At 32.7% G+C, this 21,477-nt stretch overlaps 2 protein-coding genes across 2 annotated transcripts; one reads left to right on the forward strand and one right to left on the reverse strand.

Moving 5' to 3' along the window:
• Window positions 1-4,812: 4,812 nt before the first annotated feature.
• On the reverse strand, window positions 4,813-12,846 carry LOC129003500 (UMP-CMP kinase 2, mitochondrial-like). The gene is made up of 6 exons (XM_054431795.1): window positions 12,611-12,846; window positions 11,667-11,770; window positions 10,926-11,064; window positions 9,870-10,071; window positions 8,798-9,007; window positions 4,813-5,033 (listed from the first exon to the last, which is right to left on the reverse strand). Exons 1-6 carry the CDS (start codon window positions 12,786-12,788, stop codon window positions 4,865-4,867), a joined length of 1,002 nt encoding a protein of 333 aa, XP_054287770.1. The 5' UTR covers window positions 12,789-12,846; the 3' UTR covers window positions 4,813-4,864.
• Window positions 12,847-13,867: 1,021 nt separating this feature from the next.
• On the forward strand, window positions 13,868-18,616 carry LOC129004271 (UMP-CMP kinase 2, mitochondrial-like). Its single transcript, XM_054432787.1, has 6 exons — window positions 13,868-14,002; window positions 14,796-14,902; window positions 15,556-15,688; window positions 16,491-16,692; window positions 17,310-17,513; window positions 18,285-18,616. Exons 1-6 carry the CDS (start codon window positions 13,957-13,959, stop codon window positions 18,472-18,474), a joined length of 882 nt encoding a protein of 293 aa, XP_054288762.1. The 5' UTR covers window positions 13,868-13,956; the 3' UTR covers window positions 18,475-18,616.
• Window positions 18,617-21,477: the final 2,861 nt, after the last annotated feature.

Here is a 21,477-nt window from a genome sequence, read left to right on the forward strand (position 1 = left end):
AGTATCAATAATTAGGTGCATTATGGGCGTTAACGGTGGAGTAAATCTCTGCGAAATCCCCGTTGGGGTTTGCGTGTTTGATGCAACAACTTATTTTTCGTGAGAATGTAAGAGTTGCTAAAATGCCTAAGTTGCCTAATGTTAGTTCGTATTCGCAACAAATAATAAAAAAAAAATACAAAGCCGTTTTATAAAATAAATATTTTGACTATTTATTTGCGAACCACACCACGTAATGTGGAAGATAATGAATTGCCTTTGACAAACATAGGTGTGTATCCAGTATGTGTACGTCACTACTAATATTACCCAATTAAACTGGCCTTTGAACTCCTTTATTGTGCAATCTTAACTGGGTTTTTTGTTATTGTATTCAATGATTATAATTGCTTTTGTATTCTTGATATAATTACGAGGTAGTTTTGGTGACTGATATTTATTATTCGGGACTAGCGTTTGTCCAACGGAATTTAATAATAACTAGAGATTTCTTTTTTATATTGTAAATTAGGAACACGAACCTTGAAATAAATAGCAAGCTCACATGTAGAGATGTAGAGAGTTCTATTGCCGTGCTCAAATCAATGGTCATAAAGAGAAATGTCTAGGATAAAAATATATAATAAATAAAAAAATAAAAAAATAAAAATTTTTCTATGAACCCTCTCCTAAAGACATGCAATTTAATCAAATGATTATATTAAAAAAACATAATATTGAATAGTAAATAAATGCGTCAGTTGTTACATGTTATTTACTAACAATTAATTGTTGTGTAACCTATTGGAAAAACGCAGCAATGCATTTTTTTGTTTATAATTTTGTTTGGTTATTTATTTATTACATAATTTGATTCCCACTTATTATTAACCATAAATACCTGAAAGCCGTAAAACTGTATACATGAGAAAACTTATAACAGTGTTGCATGTTTCATTTCTACGCATTTCCTCGAGGATAGCGTGTGTGACGCAATACAATTCCTCCACGCGAAGGGCTGTGTAAAAGTCACTTTAATTTACAGCAGTAAGGTGTCCTTGGAGTATAACACACGTCATAACCTCCAATACAAGGCCGCGGTGAGACGAAGTGGCAACATCGCAGACGCGGCCTTACGAAACAGCTGTTGCACTAATTTATAATGGAGTGTCTTCACAATGTTTACTTTTACACGTTTGTTACTGGTGTTTTTGCCATAGCTATAGGCCATGGGGAGTGAGCTGGTTTAGTGATGGAGCACAGGGATTCGGTACCTGAGTTCCCGGGTTCAAATCCCACCAATCACCAATGGATTTTATCCACTTGATAATGCTGCAACCCTCTAGGATTAGCCTGAAGTAATGTGTAAAACAATTTCTGCCTAGAACTTAGCGTCCTAGGATATGAAGGTGGGACATATAAAAAGAGGCAATAGGCCAGTCCGTGCGATGTTGCCACATACCAAATAAACTGCTACCACGTTTCCAGAAGGCTATGCGTATGTACACATTTAACTTAAAAAGCTTTATAATATCGTAGATCGAAGAAATATTATAACTATTATAAAAATAAAACAAACTATGAAATACTTAGATACATATTATATGCCACCCAATTTTGTTATTGCAATCAGGTCTCTAGCTTTAAGTCGTAATTATTGGTGTAAGAATTTTTGATTTTTACAAAAAATATTTTTAATTACCAGTCTAAATTATATATGCTAATAATGATGATACACAATTTTCTCTTTTTTGTAAGAAAATAATTTAAAACTTTGGTCTTGTGCCATTCAACGTCAATCATTTGTAAGATTGCATATAATCTATCTATAAAAGGATTTCTTGACAAATCTATGAAAGTAAAAACTAACTATGATTAATTTAAACAAATTATCCGCACTTGAAATTTCCGACGTCATCGCACTTCAAATATGTATACGAAGACAACAATTGAAAAGATGCAGTAAAACAATTGCAGTAAAAACATTTTGGGACCATAATTAAAACCACAATTTTATCAAATAGGATTTATAAACACATCAATAATAGTAACGACAATTCATTTATCATACCAAAACCATGAGCCAAATTTAAGTTATCAGCACTTAATCAATTAAGTACTGCAATCAATTAATAAGTTAGCAAATACTTAATCAATAAAACGTTTCGATAAAAAATACAATTAATTGTGAGTTCTGTTTATTTTTATAGTATTCCGTGTTTCCTAAGAGCTAATTATTATCACTCAGTGCAAGTTTGTGAATTTCATATACGTTTTTAACAGTACAAATGCATTAATGATAAGTTTAACCTTTTCAAAATCTATTCACACAGTGTACTGTTTCTAATTGCAACCAATTTACTTTGACAGGCTCCAATGTAAAGACACATTGTGTGTAAGGTACACCTAATTTAGGGCAATCACACTTACCTTTGAACAACATCCAATTAATTATTATCAATTATCTTTACCGAAGAGTAGGTGGCGTCAATATACTATTAAATTGATTTTACCTTTGTAATAAGTCATCGATAAAGGTTAATGTCTATACAAATTCTTATTAATTATAATTTCTTATAATAAGATTACAAATGTGAATAACAAATTTTGTTTATTTATTAGTTGTTGCTACGCAGGAAGATTGTTTTGAATTAGTTAAGTCTTGTGGTATAAATATTAAGAAATCTTAGGAACTTAATAACTAAGAAGAAACTCAACAACCAAAACGCTTTTTAGAGGCGAAGAAATACTTACAAGAAGTCACTGGAAAGTTTTCTATCACTTCAAACACTTCAGTGATTTTTGCCTCTCAGCTAAGCATATTCTTATCTTGGCCTTAAAAGTATTAAAAGAAATTTTCTTATGCTAAGAAGTTCGTTTTGGGAAACAATATTATAAAATTAATATTTTTTACCTCATTGCTACATGACAATATTTATTATAGTTGAATTTAAGGTACTGGAAAGATATTACCAGTAGATAGATAGTATCAGTAGTTTTTCAACGATAAATGTACATAATATTTTTGATATATAAACAAAATATGCCCACGAAACAGTATTGTATTGTATTGGAAAACACCATTCATATCTTATATATTTTTCTGAATATCACTTGGAGAATTGAAGAAATAACAATTTTTGAAAGATTTGCTGGGACTGGGGTGTCTATCATCATTGTGATACAGACATATGGAATATTTTTGTCATTATTAATAATACCAATTAATTATATACGCCGATAGCTTATTATACAAATATAATAAATTATAACACCATTTCAGCAATTTAACAAAATTTTTACCTTTGTTATAAATAAAAAAACAAACTGTCTTCCAAATAATTGTCTAGAATTTATGTTTTGTATGCAAAGAATGCATTGAACCCCCAGAATTGTTTTATATACTTATCAATGATGACATTCAAATGGTTAACAAAACTCTATTTATATTTGTTTTTATTTTCTTACATTTAAATAAAATATAATTTTCATATTTATTGTAACTACCAGCAGATTTGGTAATTATATGTCATTCATGAGAAAGCCAAAGGAAAATCAAGTGAAATGGAGGCTTTTGGAGCAAGCAGTCTTTTCATTATTCATCAATTAGTTATTCCAAAGAATTTCTTCCTGAATGGAAGAACTCATCTAGCTTACAGCTTGAGATATAAATGAATTTCCGGCAAAGGTAGGTAGATTCGTCTCTTTAAACCGAAATAATTACACAGCAGTGCTTCGTCAAACTGACTGATCAATGATTTTAATTTATTAAAATTAAGATGAATTTTCAAATTAAAAATTTACTAAGCTAATAATTGTTCTTCTTATGTCTAATAGTTCTAATAATTACTTAAATTAATTTGGACTAAATAATTCACCCAAACTAGCTTCTATGGTCGTATTAAAATAGATTTTATTACTTTTCTATAGTCGAAGACATGGTCTAAGAACAAAATCACATCGAATAAAATGTTTATGAAGCCTTGCGAAAAACATAAGAAATTTTAAATACACAACTACTGGAAAAACTGGCATATTAGACGAACATAGGGTAGCGTAATTTTTGATTGAGATTTTATATTTTTTTTTACTTATAAAATATAAACTCTTAATTGTTTCACTGAATTTTTTTCTTGTAAAATTTTGGTAGCTGACCATTTAATTTAAATTTACTACGAATAGCTAAATTATTGAAGTGTTAGCTTTATAAGAGATCATGAAACTAATATTTAACTTTAAAAGCTATACGATTTATTTTGCTTTATTTTATTTGGATAAACTTCTATGATGTACAGGAGAGCAAATGAAAGATATTAAAAAGGGAAAAATAATTATACGACTAAATTTATTTATATTTAAACGTGGTATTATCTTCAAACTGCTTTATTCCTTGTCATAGAAATAAATGAAAATAATGTTAATATTATAGAATTTAACAATGTAAAAAGAATTTTCATATACAACCCATTTAGATTAACTTACCTGACGCATAAAAAGTAAGCATTTACTCCACATCCATCTATACATTGGTTATTATTCCTTAACCGATTAATTACAGTGTATTAAAAATACATTTATTGCTGAAAAATAATCAAACAATATATTTCAAGTCTCATTCAGCATTTTATCTCATTAAAAAAATTAAAGCAGCCTCGAAATCAAACAAATACTTGATAAATTATACACATTTTTCAACTAGGAAAGGGTCAAGATGTTCATTCCAAAAATCGTCTTTTTTTGATTAATCAGCGAGATTCGATATAAAAAAAACTATTCAGCACAATAACAAAAACATTTTTGCGTAGTGATTATGTGTTTTCAATTTGAATAACGGGGTAAAATTAAACGTATAAGAGAATGAAATGTTTTATGGCCGCAGGAACACTTATGAAATTGCTCTTTGGTACACAAGATCCTTGGACGTAATGTAGGGGTATTTGTTGGGGTACTTGTCTTCAATTACTTTCACCATTTTACCCAACTGGTAATGAGTATACTGCTCAAAGATGTCCACCAGAAACGGCTCTCTCATACGAGTGTAGTGAGTAACCATCCTGAAAAAATAAAAGTCTAATCATAAAACAATCAGTTGGTTTATAGAATCAGTCTAATCAGTGAATAATTTTGCTCATATAGTGTATGGGTTTTCATAAGTGTTTGAAATCCATGGTTTAAAACATGACCTCTTCTAACACAAGGCAACGGCACGACAAAAGTGGCAACGTCGCAGATCCGGCCTACCGACACAGCTGATGCACCAGTTCATATTGGAGTGTCTGCTTAAGTTTAGGATATTAGTGACAATAGGAAGGACGGCGCGACGTTGCCAAATTGCGCTGCGGCCGTGTATTAGGGATGTTGTTTCAAACATAAAATGATTGACTTGAAAGAACATACATCTATGACTTAGTGTACCACTGTGATTTAGATTTAGTTTAATATGCATGTGGTTACTGAAACAATGAGGATTGTTTCATTAAATGTTATAGTTAAAGGTGGTAAAGGTTCATGGCGATGTCTTTAGGAAAGCGAACCAGACTAAACATCAACCCAGACAATTGGCTTATAACTTTCCTTAAAAACAACTAATACATTTTAGTGAACTCAGCCTAATGTTACCGAAACAATTTAGAATTGTGGAGCTAAAAAGTCGTTTGTGTTGGCGATAAATAATCTAAAATTTTAATTTTTCAGAACTATTATGACCTTCAACTTTATGTATAAATGTGAAAAATATAAAAATGTATGCTTTAATAGGACTTATGTTTATAAAACTTCTAAATTGACTACGATCTATGTAAGCCAAGAATGACAAATGTTGCACAAGTGAACTTCTGATAAAGTACAAAATTGGCAATATAAATGTACAATATTTTGGTTATAGGTCACGTACTCAGATACTCAATCCTTTAAAATAAAGATTACTCAGATACTCAGATTACCAAGTTAACTTATTAACCTTTTTGGAACACAATAATCTCATACTCGCAGAGTGTTAGGGTGATAAAAGATTGATAGAGCAAACTCAATCAATTACAAGTGTCAAAAAGCTTAAACATGATGACGAAGCGACCTAAGCTCATCAATTATATTTTCTGTGTGACGTTTCATATCAAAATTTTAAATCGATAAAAATATATTACAGAAATTTGCTACAAATATAGAACTTAATCTTCAAGCTAAAAATATATTATCAGCCAACCATAACTTTGCCTCCTTTACTGGATTTGTTTACTTTGCCATCCTGCTGCTATAGATACATATTTTAATATTGGATTCAAACTATTAACAAAGCTATTAAAAGAATAATCCATGCAAATACAAGGTTTTTTTAAACTTGCATCTTTATTTATGTAAAAACCGCAATAGATAGAAATATGCAGCTGGCGGGAATCATCTATTGACATAGGGGGCACATTTTTTTTAATTCACCGTTACATTCACATCCCCCCCCTTTCACCCCTGCCACCACCTTAATTTTTTTTAAAAGCAAGGTACCCCTTGTGACATATCAAATCAAAGAGCATGAAAAAAGAAAATGTTTAATGAAAAAAAATTTAAAATCGGTTCATAAATTTGTGAGATATTACCCCCTCCCCCCCAGAACTTATTTTTTTAAAAGCAAGGTACCCCTTGTGACATATCAAATGAAAGAGCATGAAAAAAAGAAAATTTTTGGTAAAAAAAATTTTAAATCGGCTCATGAATTTGTGAGGTAATCCCCCCCCCTTTTCCCTTGCTCATAACTTGTTTTTTAATAGCAATGTACCCGCCCTTGTGACATATCAAATGAAAAATAAATTTCACCAAATATTTTCTTTTTTCATGCTCTTTCATTTGATATGTCACAAGGGGTACCTTTCTATTAAAAAAAAAGTTTCGGGAAGGGGGGGAATATCTCGCAAATTTATGAACCGATTTTAAATTTTTATTCGTCAAACATTTTCCTTTTTAATGCTCTTTCATTTGATATGTCACAAGGGGTACCTTGCTATTTCAAAAAATTAAGTTGGGGGCAGGGAGGGAAAGGGGGGGAATGTGAATGTAACGTAGAATTCAAACAATTGGGCCCTCTACGTCAATAGATGATTCCCGTAAATGACATATTTCTATCTATTGCGGTTTTTACATAAATAAACATGCAAGTTTAAAAAAAAAAAACAAGATAAGATTTCAACTATATTTAGGTTAAAAGTATAAGATTTCACAAAGAATTTGAACAAAGTATTTTAGAAATATATTGGGTAGTAGAGTACATCAATCAACATAAAAAACTAAAGTCGTTTATTTAAGAACTTAATGTACAAACAAGTAGAAATATCAATTTAAAATGCAGGGAGTTTGAAGTAAAAAAATTCAAAAAAAGGAGAGCAGTCATAAAAATTAGACTAATAAACTATGATTTGATCATAATTGATTACTATTGAACATACGTTTTTGTTAATGTTTTCCACCAATAGAAGCATAATAGCTTGGGAATGTTTTGCTTATTATCATTGTAATTTTAGAGACTTCTTCGAAAATGTGATGTTCTAGGACTCTTATACTGTCGCTAAATCTCATATACTGGTTGCCCATCCTAGAACAGAAAAATATTGTCAAAATTGTGCAAATGGAGTATTTTAAATCATCAAATTTTTTTTGTTTTTTTGTTTTTTTTTTTGTTTTAAAGGATTTTGTTCACTTGCCAGGCATTTTTTAGAACCATAACCACGTGTTTAATTTTTCATATTTATTGGAATAATATATTTCAATATATATTTCCACAAGTATTAATAATAGAATGATTGTCGTATGAACTAATATGACTTGAAATTTGATTGATGTACTCTATTTTTCTTTTGTTGAGAAAATTCCTTACCTTAACATTATTTGCAGATTTTAAATGTCAAACTCGTATTGATATTTGAGTAATCCAATTTTGGAAAAAATATAATACATTTGGATTTTTATAGTACTGTACGTAAATAAACTGTTCCTTTAATCATGGACTATTTATTTTGTGGTATCGGTTATTTTTTACATTTAATTACAGGCTAAATTTGTTACTCCATGACCAAGAATAGAAAAAACTCTCTGTAAGAGACCTTTTTTAACCTAGTGACATACTTAGCCATACTGTGTCCAGAGGGTTGTTCATTGTTTTATTTGGAGCTATTCATAGCAATGAGTGTATATTTTTCTGAGTTAGTGGTTGGTGTTAAAACCGGTAGAAAGAGTGTGTTGTAATGACTATATATATAATGACCTATTGGATTGGTATAACATGAACCCCTTTTGCGTTAATTTAACCTACTTCCATTGAGTGTAGTTTTATTTTTTACAGCTAATACCAAAATTTTAAAACAGTGACATAAATTATTCTAATGTTGCCTGTTGCTACATCAAGAACAGTGATGGGCGTCTAACCTTGACATCAAGCTTCTTTTCATCAAGTACTTCAAGACTAGCCTTGACATCAAGCTACTTTACAAAAAGAACTTCAAGACTAGCATTGCCTTTAAGCTACTTTACATCAATTACTTTAAGACTAGGTTTTACATCAACCAACGTTACATGAAATACTTCAAGAACAGCCTTGCCATACTTTACATCAAAGATTCTTTTCATAAAGTACCTCTAGCTAGCCTTGACATCATGCTACTTTAGATCATGTACTCAACACTAGCATTGACATCAAGCTACTTTACATCAAGTAATTCAAGACTTGCCTTGACAACAAGCTACTTTTCATCAAATACTTCAAGAAGTGTCTTGACATCAAGGTACAAACGAACATTGTAAGATATTTCCTTTAAAAACTTCCATCATAACGTACCTGTCCCTGAATCTCCTGGAGATACTTCTCTGGATATTCGGCTTCTTCGGCCCCCGGAGGTTCTTCCCGTGGGAGTACTGCAAGTAGAATGCCAAGTCTGGCTTCAGCAGATCGTCTGGCCACTTGTATAAGACCGAGTCTGGAGGAAGATGCATGTTTTCGCTCAGTTCAGCAACAGCCAGGCCGAAGGCTGCTTGGCTGTGCCAGTACCTGTGGATACATCGTTTTTTGTTTCGTTATCATTATCATCAAATTACAACCTAAGTCTCACGCATCAATCGCATCATCCTCTTGCAGCTAAACACACAATTTATTCACTTAAACATGCAAAATGTGGTAAGGACATGTTTTATAACACCAATGGAATGACTATATTGTCTATTGACACACAACAATATGATAAATGTTAACTCAACGTTTATATGTCATGGTTGTATTTGGTAGAGTCGTAAAACTCTTCGTACACCAGAACATGTCGAAAGAATGAGTTCCATTAACTCGAAGTCCAATCGTAAAGTCGAATGAGTCAAGGTCATCTCCTAAGGTACCTGTGGAGTCTAGAACCTTTATCGGTAGCACATTAATGGACCTTTTTGGGAATTAAACTTTTGGGACCTTTTCCGCCGCGCCGGTCTTTTCTACCTCACCGACTATCATAGATGGTTCACAACCATGTATCTCTGATGGACCAACCTTCTTGACTAGTTGGATGAAACTGGATCATAATACGGTCAGAAAACCAATTTGAGGTTAGATGTTGGCCATTGATCAGGTGAGATCAACTGTTGAGCACAACAGTTGATGGTTGAGCACAACAAATTTTAGAACTCCTGCAGCAGCAGGAGTTCTAAAATTTGCACCTATTTGTGACAAACTATTACACCGTGGCAAAATCGTAAACCAAACACGCAACCAACTAATGTTGCTGGTATATACAGAGAAACGTACGTGCCGTGTGCAAATGGCCGGACAGAGATCAATGTGGTTTTCCATGTTCGTAGTGTACATACTTAGTTGCTAAATAGGAGTGCAAAATAACTTTATCAATTTTTCGTTAGGTCAAGTACTTTACCTGTTTGCGACGACGGACCTCGTCCTCAGCCTTTTCATGGCCTGGTTGGCGAGGGCGTACATGGACAGTGAGTAGTACAGACTACGGAGAGTGCAGTTGTACGCATCAAAGGCAGGTCTGAGGTGAAACAGACAATCTGGAGGAGTTGTCAGGAAGTCTGCCTGAAGGATCTCAGTCACCCGTCGACTAACTGTCAGCTTACCTGCAATAGAGGGTTGGGTACAGACAAGAATCAAGTATATGTGGACAATTTCAAGTATGACTGAGGACTTGCCTGAAGAATCTCAGTCACCCGTCAATTGACTGTCAGCTTATCTGCAATAGAGGGTTTGGTACAGTCAAGGATCAAGTATATGTGGACAATTTCAAGTATGACTGAGGACTTGCCTGAAGAATCTCAGTCACCCGTCAATTGACTGTCAGCTTATCTGCAATAGAGGGTTTGGTACAGTCAAGGATCAAGTATATGTGGACAATTTCAAGTATGACTGAGGACTTGCCTGAAGAATCTCAGTCACCCGTCAATTGACTGTCAGCTTATCTGCAATAGAGGGTTTGGTACAGTCAAGGATCAAGTATATGTGGACAATTTCAAGTATGACTGAGGACTTGCCTGAAGAATCTCAGTCACCCGTCAATTGACTGTCAGCTTATCTGCAATAGAGGGTTTGGTACAGTCAAGGATCAAGTATATGTGGACAATTTCAAGTATGACTGAGGACTTGCCTGAAGAATCTCAGTCACCCGTCAATTGACTGTCAGCTTATCTGCAGCAAAGTTTGGTACAGAAAAGAATCAAGTATTCGTGGAAGATTTCAAGTATGAACGAGGTTAATTTTATAAAGGTTTCGTATGTGAAAAATGTATAACTTTTATTAAATTTAGTGGGGGTTCGCCGTTAGTGTGACACCATTCATAACATATATGCAATGTTTGAACTATCGTAATAAAACAAATTTAATATTAGTAAGAAAATGTTTTTTGTTAGTAACAATAAAATAAAGGTTTTCTTATCCAACAAAATTCAATTGAAACACTATTGAGTAAGAATGTTACCTGAAGTTTGTACTCCTTCTATGACGATGAAAGGCCACAGACCAGTTTTGTTGTATACTGGAGGAACCTCAATCTTGCCGTCAGAACAGTCGTTTTGATACGAGTTTATGAGTTGCCGTACTTCTATCTTGTCCCTGTACTGAAAAATAAGTGTCAATGTGGCTGTGATGAAAAATGCATTTGTTGACAAGGTTTTGAGTGGGATTCGTAAAGTGAACACTCCTAAAGACCCTCGTTGCGGAATGAACATTTTATTTGGACATTCGCTGTAGCGAAACACCTGTAACGCGTTATAAATCCACGTTAAAGGCATCTGCTTTATTACCAAAATAATAAGCGGTATTAGCAATCTGGTACATAATTTCTCCATTAGCTTTTCAACAAACTTTATCCTGGGTAAGCGGTGGCAGTAACTATGATATTGGGATTTTTTGCCACATTTCTTCAAGTCAAACCATCTCGTGACCTAGGCCCTAGGGCTCACACCATTTCTGGCAATCAGTTATTTTAAACCTACAACGCTTTGCTGTATTATGATGAACAGAAATATTTTAAAGTAAGAATATAGGTGTGATATACTTGAATAAGATGGGCCTTTAGATCATGTCATAATAAATGTTCACTCAGCATATTGATAAATTGATTAATTATTGCTTTGGTTTAGCTTCTTTGGGGAAGTGTTACATGCAAAGTATGAATTCAATTTAGAATAGAAGATTGAGATGTAGCTAATCGTATTACCTCTTCCTTGTCCAAAGCTTCCAGGATGGACTGTAGAGAATGGTAGATACCGTGGTCCTGGATACGTCTCAGAAACTGCTCTCGCTCAGGGGTCTTTGGGGCTTCTAAAAATTGAATTAAATATTTTTATCCTTAGCTAAAATTAAAACTATATAAAAATGCGTTATTCAGAATGCTAAACCAGGTGAGTTGCTGGTAAAAATGTAGGTTTATCTACAACAGACAGAGCTGTAGGTAGTAAATCATTGGATTAACTGTTGTAATCTCTGGTTTTGGTGTACAAAGTGATTGATTTGATAAAACATGATATAGAATGGACTAAAATGTACCAGGTAAAGTATTAAATAATGCTCGTTATATCTATTGTCTAGTAATTCTATAGAATACCCATTGGCATAACAGCTACACTATAAAATAAGCTGTTGTGGGAATTTCTTCAAACTTTTGTTTGTTTTGTTTTGTTTGGCCTAAACTAATCTTATCAAAAACAAACTAACCTAAACTAACTTAACCTAATCATATACAAAATATTTCATTATTTTAAAGTAAAGTGTTTACCTCATTGTTTATAATACAATATCTATAATTTATACTTTGCCTGACACACCTATAAGATTTGTATAGAACGTTTAGGCATTACACTTATAGTAAATGGCTTGTCAAAGAGTATAGAATCCTATTGCTAAGATTCTATTTTATACTTTTCCTATCTTCTGGCAATGTATAGAATGCCTAGTCATACTTATTTACCAGTAACATAGGCTATATATTTCCCTCCTTAGGTTTGGATTTATGTAGGCAAGATGCATTTTTTTCGTCCTTTTTTATTTTTAGGAATGTCTAGTAGAGCGATTCAAATTGTATTTACAGAATTAAATACATAAGTAAATTAGCTATCTTTGGCAACTTAAAAGTTTTGAATAAACCAATTAGAATTTACTCACCAGTATTGTCATCCTCATGGTACAGAATCGGTTCATCATCATCTTCGTCGGATTTTTCATTACTGTCTGGATCCTCGTCGTCAGGGTCGTCGTCGTATTCTTCAGACGTCGTCAAACCCGAGCACAAAACTAGTCCGTAGCTCACTGCCACCAAAAATACCAAATGGGATCTTTTCATTTTTTAAATATTGTCCTATGTTACACTAAACTACCGGGCCATGTCGGAAACTGATGTAATTGTGATATCTCATAATTGATCTAGATGTGTTAATCTACTACAATTACTCTATCTCTCTCACCCATCAATGTAGAACATTATAAGCTCCACATTTGGTTGGCGATAAGCTCAGTTTGGGTCCAAATTGGATCTGTCCGTTTGAGATAAAGCGTGGTCAACCATCGTGCAATATACGACCAACATGCAGTGGATATTGTTGATGATGGTCATGTATTGTACTGTATACCCGTCAATATTACGATTAGTTTTCACTACAAAGTGTGAATTGGAAATTGTACAGTGAATAAAAAATAGTTGGTCTTTTAACTTTATTAATATACATTGTACCATCGAGTACTAAGTCTTGGGTATTCTGCGATTTTGTTATATAAGAACTTCATGGAATATGTACAGTTCTAAATTGGGTGCGATGACTTCTTTTTGAGTAGGAAAACTAAGGCTGTACTCTTTAGTAATATTTGTGACACATTTCTACATATTTAGCTCGAGAATAATTACTCCAGCTGGATATCTGAGTGAATATACATATTGCTTTTACCACCAGGTTCGATCCTGAGAAAAGCCAAAATCTTTTAGAGTTTTTAAAACTGGAAAAGCTCTTGACCATTGGGGTTTTATTAAAGTAGTATGGCTAAAATAATCTTATCTTCGTCAAAGAAAGCTGTCGCATAAAAAACTCACACTGATTGTTGGTGTCGTCAACTTATTTATAGTTTATAAAACTATTAATTTTTATTTCTAAGGCAAGAATTTTTTATTTGAACTATTGTTATGCTTCTTTCTTAAACGGAAAACGTCCCTCATTAAATAAATTACGACTAACACATTAAAACAATGTATTTATTGCAAAAGGCTCATGCCTTCTTTTATATATTAAAACTCATTGAAATATTTCATTGTGCTATAAAAAACCCATATTTAGTGTTGGAATAAATCTAGTTGTTGTATACACCTGATACTGCTCAAGCCTATCTTAGATTGTCCAATAGATTGGCTACAATGAAATGTTTGGTGAAATGTGCTGGAAGTGTTGTTATATCTCATAACCAACAAGTCGACTATGTGACTAAATACTTCTTTTACGTGTTAGTGAACACTAAAGTTTGTTATGATAAATCAGCTGTTGTTTGTTTTCATAACAAGCTATGTGACAGGTATGTTGCTAATTAATGATCAAATACAATAAATCATGTGTTTAAGTTAATTATCAAAATATGTTGATTAAATTAGGCTATTGATATATATATTTTTTATTAATAGTTTTTTTTCTAAAGGGATAAGCAAGTCAAAATATGGTTGTAATGGAAGATTTCGTCTTCAGACTTCTTATTGTAAATGATTTACCTTTGATTACTCTTAGTTGTTTGTAGATTTCCTAGTTTTCTCAGTATGTATGATGCTAATTCATTGAATATAACTTCGTGAAAGGGAAAAAACTTTTAAAATGTTTATAATAAAGACTATTAACATAATTAGTAGTTCAGCTTCTGGACAAGTTACCTATGATTTAAATAAATTTGGTAACTGGCCATACGATTTAAATAAAACATAAATATAAAATAAAATAAAAATTTTAAAACCAAATATTTTGAAGTATATAACCGTTACTTTTCTTCCTATACATTCTGACTATATTTAATATTAAGTTCGTGACACTATAACACGATTTCATTGGGAGAACAATACGGATAATTATTAGAATTGTGTCCAAGCACAGAATATATATTTTTGTTAGTCCAAAATATATATTTAGAAAAGAACCAGAAAACAGCCAGTCCTTATATATATTAATAAATTAAACATATCGACCATACAAATTACAAATCTAGACTTAGCTCACTTGAAAATATCTTTTGTGCTAGGTGAAAATTATCACTATTAATGGCTAAAAGATATTATTAAATTCATTCTAAAATAATATAATATATAAATAATGTTATGTTACAGAATCGGTTTTAGGAATCAGAATGGAAAATGCCTCAGAGCCAATTGACTACAAAAGTGGCGTTTTCCACTCTCTCGACGAGGTTTTCAACGTCTTTAACATGCCACAGGTAAAGCTTATGAGCAAACATTGCATTTAATCTTGAAATAGTTATTCCTGCTAGTAAATGATAGTCAGTTTTTAGAGTACTATGGTCAGTTTAAGTATATAAAACCATGAAATATAAGGAGAGAAAAGAAAAAAATTGTGCATTCTATTCAATTGATTTTGTCTGCGTTTCATAATTTATAATACACCTTTAGCGACAAAACCATAAAGAATGTTATATTACTATTAGCTGTTGAACAAAATATAAAGATTATTTTAACTAACAATAAAGTAAAGGATTTCAAACTAACAGGGTTCGTAACTTGCATATTTACTTACCATTATTTAATCAACGCTGATAATTTTGCCTCTAATTTAAACATACAGTTTGGTATGAGTTCTAATTAAAATGCATTATAAATTTAGGAAATTCCTAGAATTACCTGCAATTTTTGCGGAAAATAGTGCCTTCTGGGGTTTACTAGAAGAATGTAGTATACATATTAGGTTTAATTTGAAAAAAAGTTACGTCGCGAATATATTCTTAGTATCAAATTTCGGTGCTATTCTTATTTATTAGACCATTGCTTGAATACTTGGCCCTACTTCTCTGCACATACATAAAAAGCCTCTGTTTTAGTATCTAGACACTTAATAGTGATTGATTATGTTCAGTACAGGAACATCTCCGAAGTCAAGAGTCTTCTGGACATGTTTGACAAACAATGTCAGTTCCAGTCTGGGAAGAAGTACATGAGGAATAGGCACAGAAATGTGTTCGTAGTCATCGAAGGAACCCCAGGCTCTGGTAGGTTATAATCAATGTTATATGTACGTGGATGCAGTATAAACTTTTGTCACTTTAAACATGTTAAAAATAATATCTAATACACTCCGTTCAAATATAAGAACAAAATCTCCCTGTCCATTTTCAGATGGAATGGCTAAATGGCTGTAAAGTATTTTAAAAGGGTTTTGAATCATGGGTCGTGAAGAATACTTTAATTGCTATATCCCAGCAAATATTTGCTGAACAGTTTTCTTTTTCAATTATGCATGCGTAAACAAACACTCCAAACTGCAAAGTCTTAACTATTCACCACGCAAAAATTAAGTTTTTTTGGTGATCAAAACCATTATATAGTTTATTACAACTAGCTGTTACCCACGGGCTTTTTTCCGTTCGACTTCATAAGCTAAAACTATTTATTGGTTAAGTTAAGCTGAAATAAAAAAAAACAAAATACATTAATTCAAACAAATAATCACACCTGATTTTCAAAAGGTAATAAGTTGAAAGAATGACATACGAATAAGTACATCTGAGGTATTTAAAACATTAGGTATATGGAAATTTCCCTTTTGGAAAGCAATTACGACCTTAAAGGGCAATTTATGAAATAATGGATAGTTTTGCGCAAGGTTTCTCGTCATGACGAACATTTGAAGTATATGGTTTATGAGAGTGTGACTTGTATTTTTCTCAAAAGTTCATGGGTACTTTTGGCTTTATATATAGATATTTATGTTAAGGTTATGATTCACATAATTTATCAATAAGTACATAAGATATTTTGTAAGGTTCAAATGAAGCACTTTCCATTTTATAGGGTCCAGATATTTCAGCATGAAACTGATGAAGAGTTTAGGAGGAACCTACATTATGTCACCTCCCAACTGTTTTGCGGTGTTTCGCCTGTTTTTCGACACACAAGACTTTTTGCTTCGTTCTGCCTTCTACGCCTTGGGAAACTACATTGTGGCTGAACTTGTCAAAAGGAACTACTTCTTTAAGCCCGTCGTAGTTAACAGGTACTTTGTGGATTTCTTTATTTGTTTAACAAATTTGTAATGGTTTAGACGGTAAAGTATTGTTTTGTAAGATTTGCCTACTTGAATGAGCCAAAAAACTGAAATGGCTATACATTTGACACTGACTGTTGTATTATTTAGAATTCTTGCAATGTTACAATTGAGTGACCAACTTAATGAATAAACAACTTAATAAGTCATCTTACAACATAAATAGACGTAGTCGCTATTGAGCAACTAGATTCTAATTGTTTACAACTCTTTGAAAGAATTATATGACCAAGGTGGTTCGAAGGATGTTGTTTACTACGAATTTCAGATGTAAGTGGATGGGAGGGCCAAGTTAGGTGCAGCAGATTGCTAATAGAACTAAAAATTTTAACTACTAAGAAAATAAAAAGTTTTGTAAATAAATACAGGGTAAGAAATCATCTTCCTCCTCACTTTGATGTATATGCTAACAAGTTAAACTCCAAGCTACTACAGTGAAATTCCTGAACACTGGTAACCGAAGACATGCATGACAGAATCACAACTCCTTAGAGTTGTCAAAACTCAGAACCAATGAAGATGATATAAATATCTTTGAGCATAAAAAACAAAAACCATGTCTTCAGGTATTGGCAAAGCCACGCTTCCATGTCCCTGACCAAGGAGGCCATGCAAGGAAGGCCTCTTCCTCCACGGGACTCTCCGCTGTACCGTTGGCCCCGGGATCTCCTGGTTCCAGACATCATCTTCTTCCTGACCAAGGCCCAGATTGTACACAACCCCATCGTGGCCGGGTCCAGAGGGGCGATGAACAAACATTTTGTTGATTTGTAAGTATGGAACGATAAAGAATAAGCTGTATGTTAACAGATGTTCATGTGGAAGAAGTATTAATGAAGACATTTTCTAATCGTGTAAGATTTTTTTGAGTGAATACTCAAAAGCCGTAGTTTACCAAAATTCAAGAGAAATGTTTCAAATGGGGTACCTGATTAAATATATAATTATACTGTGTAAAAATAACTTTGAACCTACTAGAACCCTTTTCAGATGATTACAACGGAAATTGCAAGGGATTACGTTATTAAAATCTAAGGAAACAAACACAAGTGCCTTAGCAGTTTAGGTTATTTATAAACCTAATTTTCACCAACAGTTCACTAAAAATGAGTATATTTTAAGCAACGTAAATTTTATCTCCTGTAACTTGAACAATACAGCATAGGGGTTTTTAACACCCATATTAAACTTGTACGTCTTCATGACTAGCCCGTTTATAAAATTTAGAGGGTTTAAGGGGAAGGTTTTTTAGTTCCCCATTACTGTTTTTTTGTGCTTAATTTATATGTCAGCTTTTGTCGGCGTATGTGTTGTATCTGTCGGCTGTTGTTTTATAGATAGTGTGAATCTCGAAAACTTAAACAGAACTTCAAGTATTCGTGTAGTTAAAAAAAGGGATGGAATATTTTCCTTATTTTATAACAGAGTCTAAAAAAGTAAATGGACAAATTACTTTTGCACTTGGTTTATGTAAATCTACAACCTTTATTAATAGTTTGAGGAAATTATATGATGCTACAGCCCTATATTTGTGTTTGTAGGATGGTGGAGAGCTACATCCGTATGAGGGATCCTCCAGTCATTGACGTTGACGGTGGAGCTTTCAAGACGAAAACCTACACGACCTTAGTGACACTGACCAATCTGACGCAACAACATTTGAGAGACACATATGACGCAATGGGGTACTACAGACCAGCTGATAAGGTGGTGGCCGCAGCTGCGGCATGAAGTGGCCATAGTGTCTACCGTGTCTTTAACTCCTAACGTCAAGAATTGCGGAAAAACTATGAAAATACATTTCCAGATTTGATAATTGAAGAATAGATCATAAAAAGATTTCATACAGTAAAATATTTGAATTACTATTAAAATAGCAATCTTACTACATGCCTATACGTTGCAGTTTTATTTAAGTACCTGGGGACCAAGCTTTGCTCGGGGAAAATCATTACTACACTCTATACCCTGAGAGCAATCTTTGCTCAATGTCATTCTTCCAAGTATAATGATCAACATTATTTTATTTCATACCACTATTTATGGAAATACATGAAGGTCCGTTGGTTGATACTGCATATGCTTTACTTGTCTTGAATACTAAACCATAATGTAAAATTAAAGTGCTTTATTGAAGAATTAAATTTGTCAGAAAGCCTGATTCAAAATTCAACCATATGAGATACAGTTTACAGCCAAGAGACATTTTTATCATTATCTTACGGCGAAGTTGGGTTCTCAGTTCACCTAACCTTTTTTCTTGAGCTTTACAAAGAAACTCCCATAAATATGCTTTTCAACCAACTAAGGCGCATTCCAGATTGCAAATTTTTTTAAAAGATGGTTATAGAAGTCCAACGGTAGGCAAGGTTTTGTTGTGAAACATCTGCTACTATGGTAAAGAATAGAAGATTCCACCTACCAGTCTTTGTTTTCTACCGCAATTATTTTCTTAATCAGATACCCATTACACTTGGTAAGCTAGAATATCATTATGAAGGATCCTAGATCAATTAATTCATACCAGGGTTTAAAACTAACCTAGCTGTCCAAGAAACAAATTAAATCGATTAAAATGAAATATATTTTAAATTCCTATCAGAAACCTTACACTGTGATACACATAGTACACCATCATGTGAATAGCTGGGTAACTGAGACATTATAATGCTCGTCTAATAATTAATATGTCGCCGGTTCTATCCTGAGAAAAGTCAGTAGCTTTTTGATGGTTCAAAACTGGACCTAGTTGTCCTTGATCATTGGGCTTTTTAATGATCTTGGGTAAATCAGCTGACCTAAAAGCTAGCCAAGGCGTCTAACTTCATTCTAAACTCATTCCTTAATTCAAATTAGGATTAAAACACGAAAGTAGGTTTTTTATCTTAGGCCTATACAATTTGTAGAGATAGCTTGGTTTATGCCTATGTGATTTTCAAAATGTATTCGTGTAAAGGCATACCTTGCCCATTGCCACGGTTATAGACCCTATGTCGTCCACTAACCTTCAAAATGGTTTCACTTATGACCCAAGTTATGAGTAAATTACATCACTAAAATATATTTATACACATCAAATCAACATTTTTGTCAGAAATAGAACTAACATCGCAGAATCAGTTGATAAGATCTCTAACTGCGTTTCAGACCGAACGATAGGCATCTCGACAAATGTAAGTATATATAGCTCTAGTTTAAACGTTTAGTTAGTCAGAAGCTAGGCGAGTTTTAGTCAACATGAAGCAGCTCATTGGAGACAGAGATGAGAAGAAGAAGGTCCTTATTTGGCACGTAAGACAGAACTGAGGTGTGCTATGTCTTGAGAGGTTATATTTCCTACAATTGGGTACGTAAAATATTAGTAAGCTTATTGAAGTCAACAGTATTCAAGTGCACGCATACACACTCACACACACACACATTAGGATAACGTACTGTTGATCAAAATATTTTAATTGGTATTGTTAACTCCTACGTAAATAAATGTATTTAAAAAAAAACATATAAGATACGGTCAAATTCTTTTTCTACTTGTCCTGTATTTCTAAATCCTGTATTTCTAAATATATTCATTTTAAAATAATATTTTAGGTAATTTTACTTTTTTTTTACAAAACTTCTTTTTAAATTAAAATTGTACATTAAAATATATTTTATGATTAGTGGTTATTTGGATTCTTTTAAAATCTTATGTACACGTACTAAGTAATAATGATATAATACCCCCACCACAGCGAACATGCAAACTGAACGACTTTATATTTACTCGGCTGGATTTATATTAAAATATTTCCTGGAAATAATATTTATTTCCTGATAAAAATAATAAAAAATAACATTAATTTTAATGCTGCTACAGGTAAGGTAATGAGGTGTGCTTTTAAAAATTTTTATGTCGATAGATGTTTTTTTTAGTATATAATAAACTTGTAAACTACTAAATTTACAAATCTTTGAACTACCTCCGTAACTGTTAGGCACACAACAACGCTTCAATATGCTAAACATTTTTTTTCTTCAGGTCTACAAAATTGTTTTGAAAGATGTGGTAAAGTTTTATGTTTTTTTGTAAAAAAAATGGGAAACCCAATAATATTTTTCTTTAGTAAGACACATATATTTGGGTAATGGACTTACCCAAAACTCTCTCCGTAACTCCCCCCCTAAACTTTCTTTAAACCCCCGTTACCATGCTGCTACCGTACGACCATGCTCATTATGTGTTATAATATTATGTAGTGCTAATAACCTCCCTTTATCAGGAAACCTAGGTACTCGCTAAAACTATTGCTTTTTAAATAGATTTAACAGAATCAGGCAAATGGAAATTCGCTTAGTCTGCAGGTCTTGCTTCGGGGGTTTTAAATAATAATTGGCTTAAGCTGGTCTATAGATATTAGATGTCCACTTCAGTATAAAAAGTCCATAGCACTCCCCAAATTGTGTCCTACTAAGGAAAAATATTATTTAATGTGCTCGTTGCTTGGAATAATTGAATCCAGCTTTTATTCTTAGTAATAGGTCACTCATATTTTGTGAAATTTTTCTCAATAATTCAGCAAAAAAACTAAGAACAAACACTATTTTTTAAATTGAAGGAAATACAAAAAAACCGTCTAGTCAAGTAGTATATAGGTACTTTGTTTACTGTTTAATGATAACTGTTGAACTCAAGTAGTACTTATTTTACTTTTTTTTTTTTAATAGTAACACTGTAGCAACTCACCAAGCACG

The sequence above is a fragment of the Macrosteles quadrilineatus genome, unplaced genomic scaffold (assembly GCF_028750875.1).
Source record: "Macrosteles quadrilineatus isolate MER2022 unplaced genomic scaffold, UCM_ALF_1.0 Scaffold_9__3_contigs__length_116548681, whole genome shotgun sequence".
Taxonomy (NCBI): Eukaryota; Metazoa; Arthropoda; class Insecta; order Hemiptera; family Cicadellidae; genus Macrosteles; species Macrosteles quadrilineatus.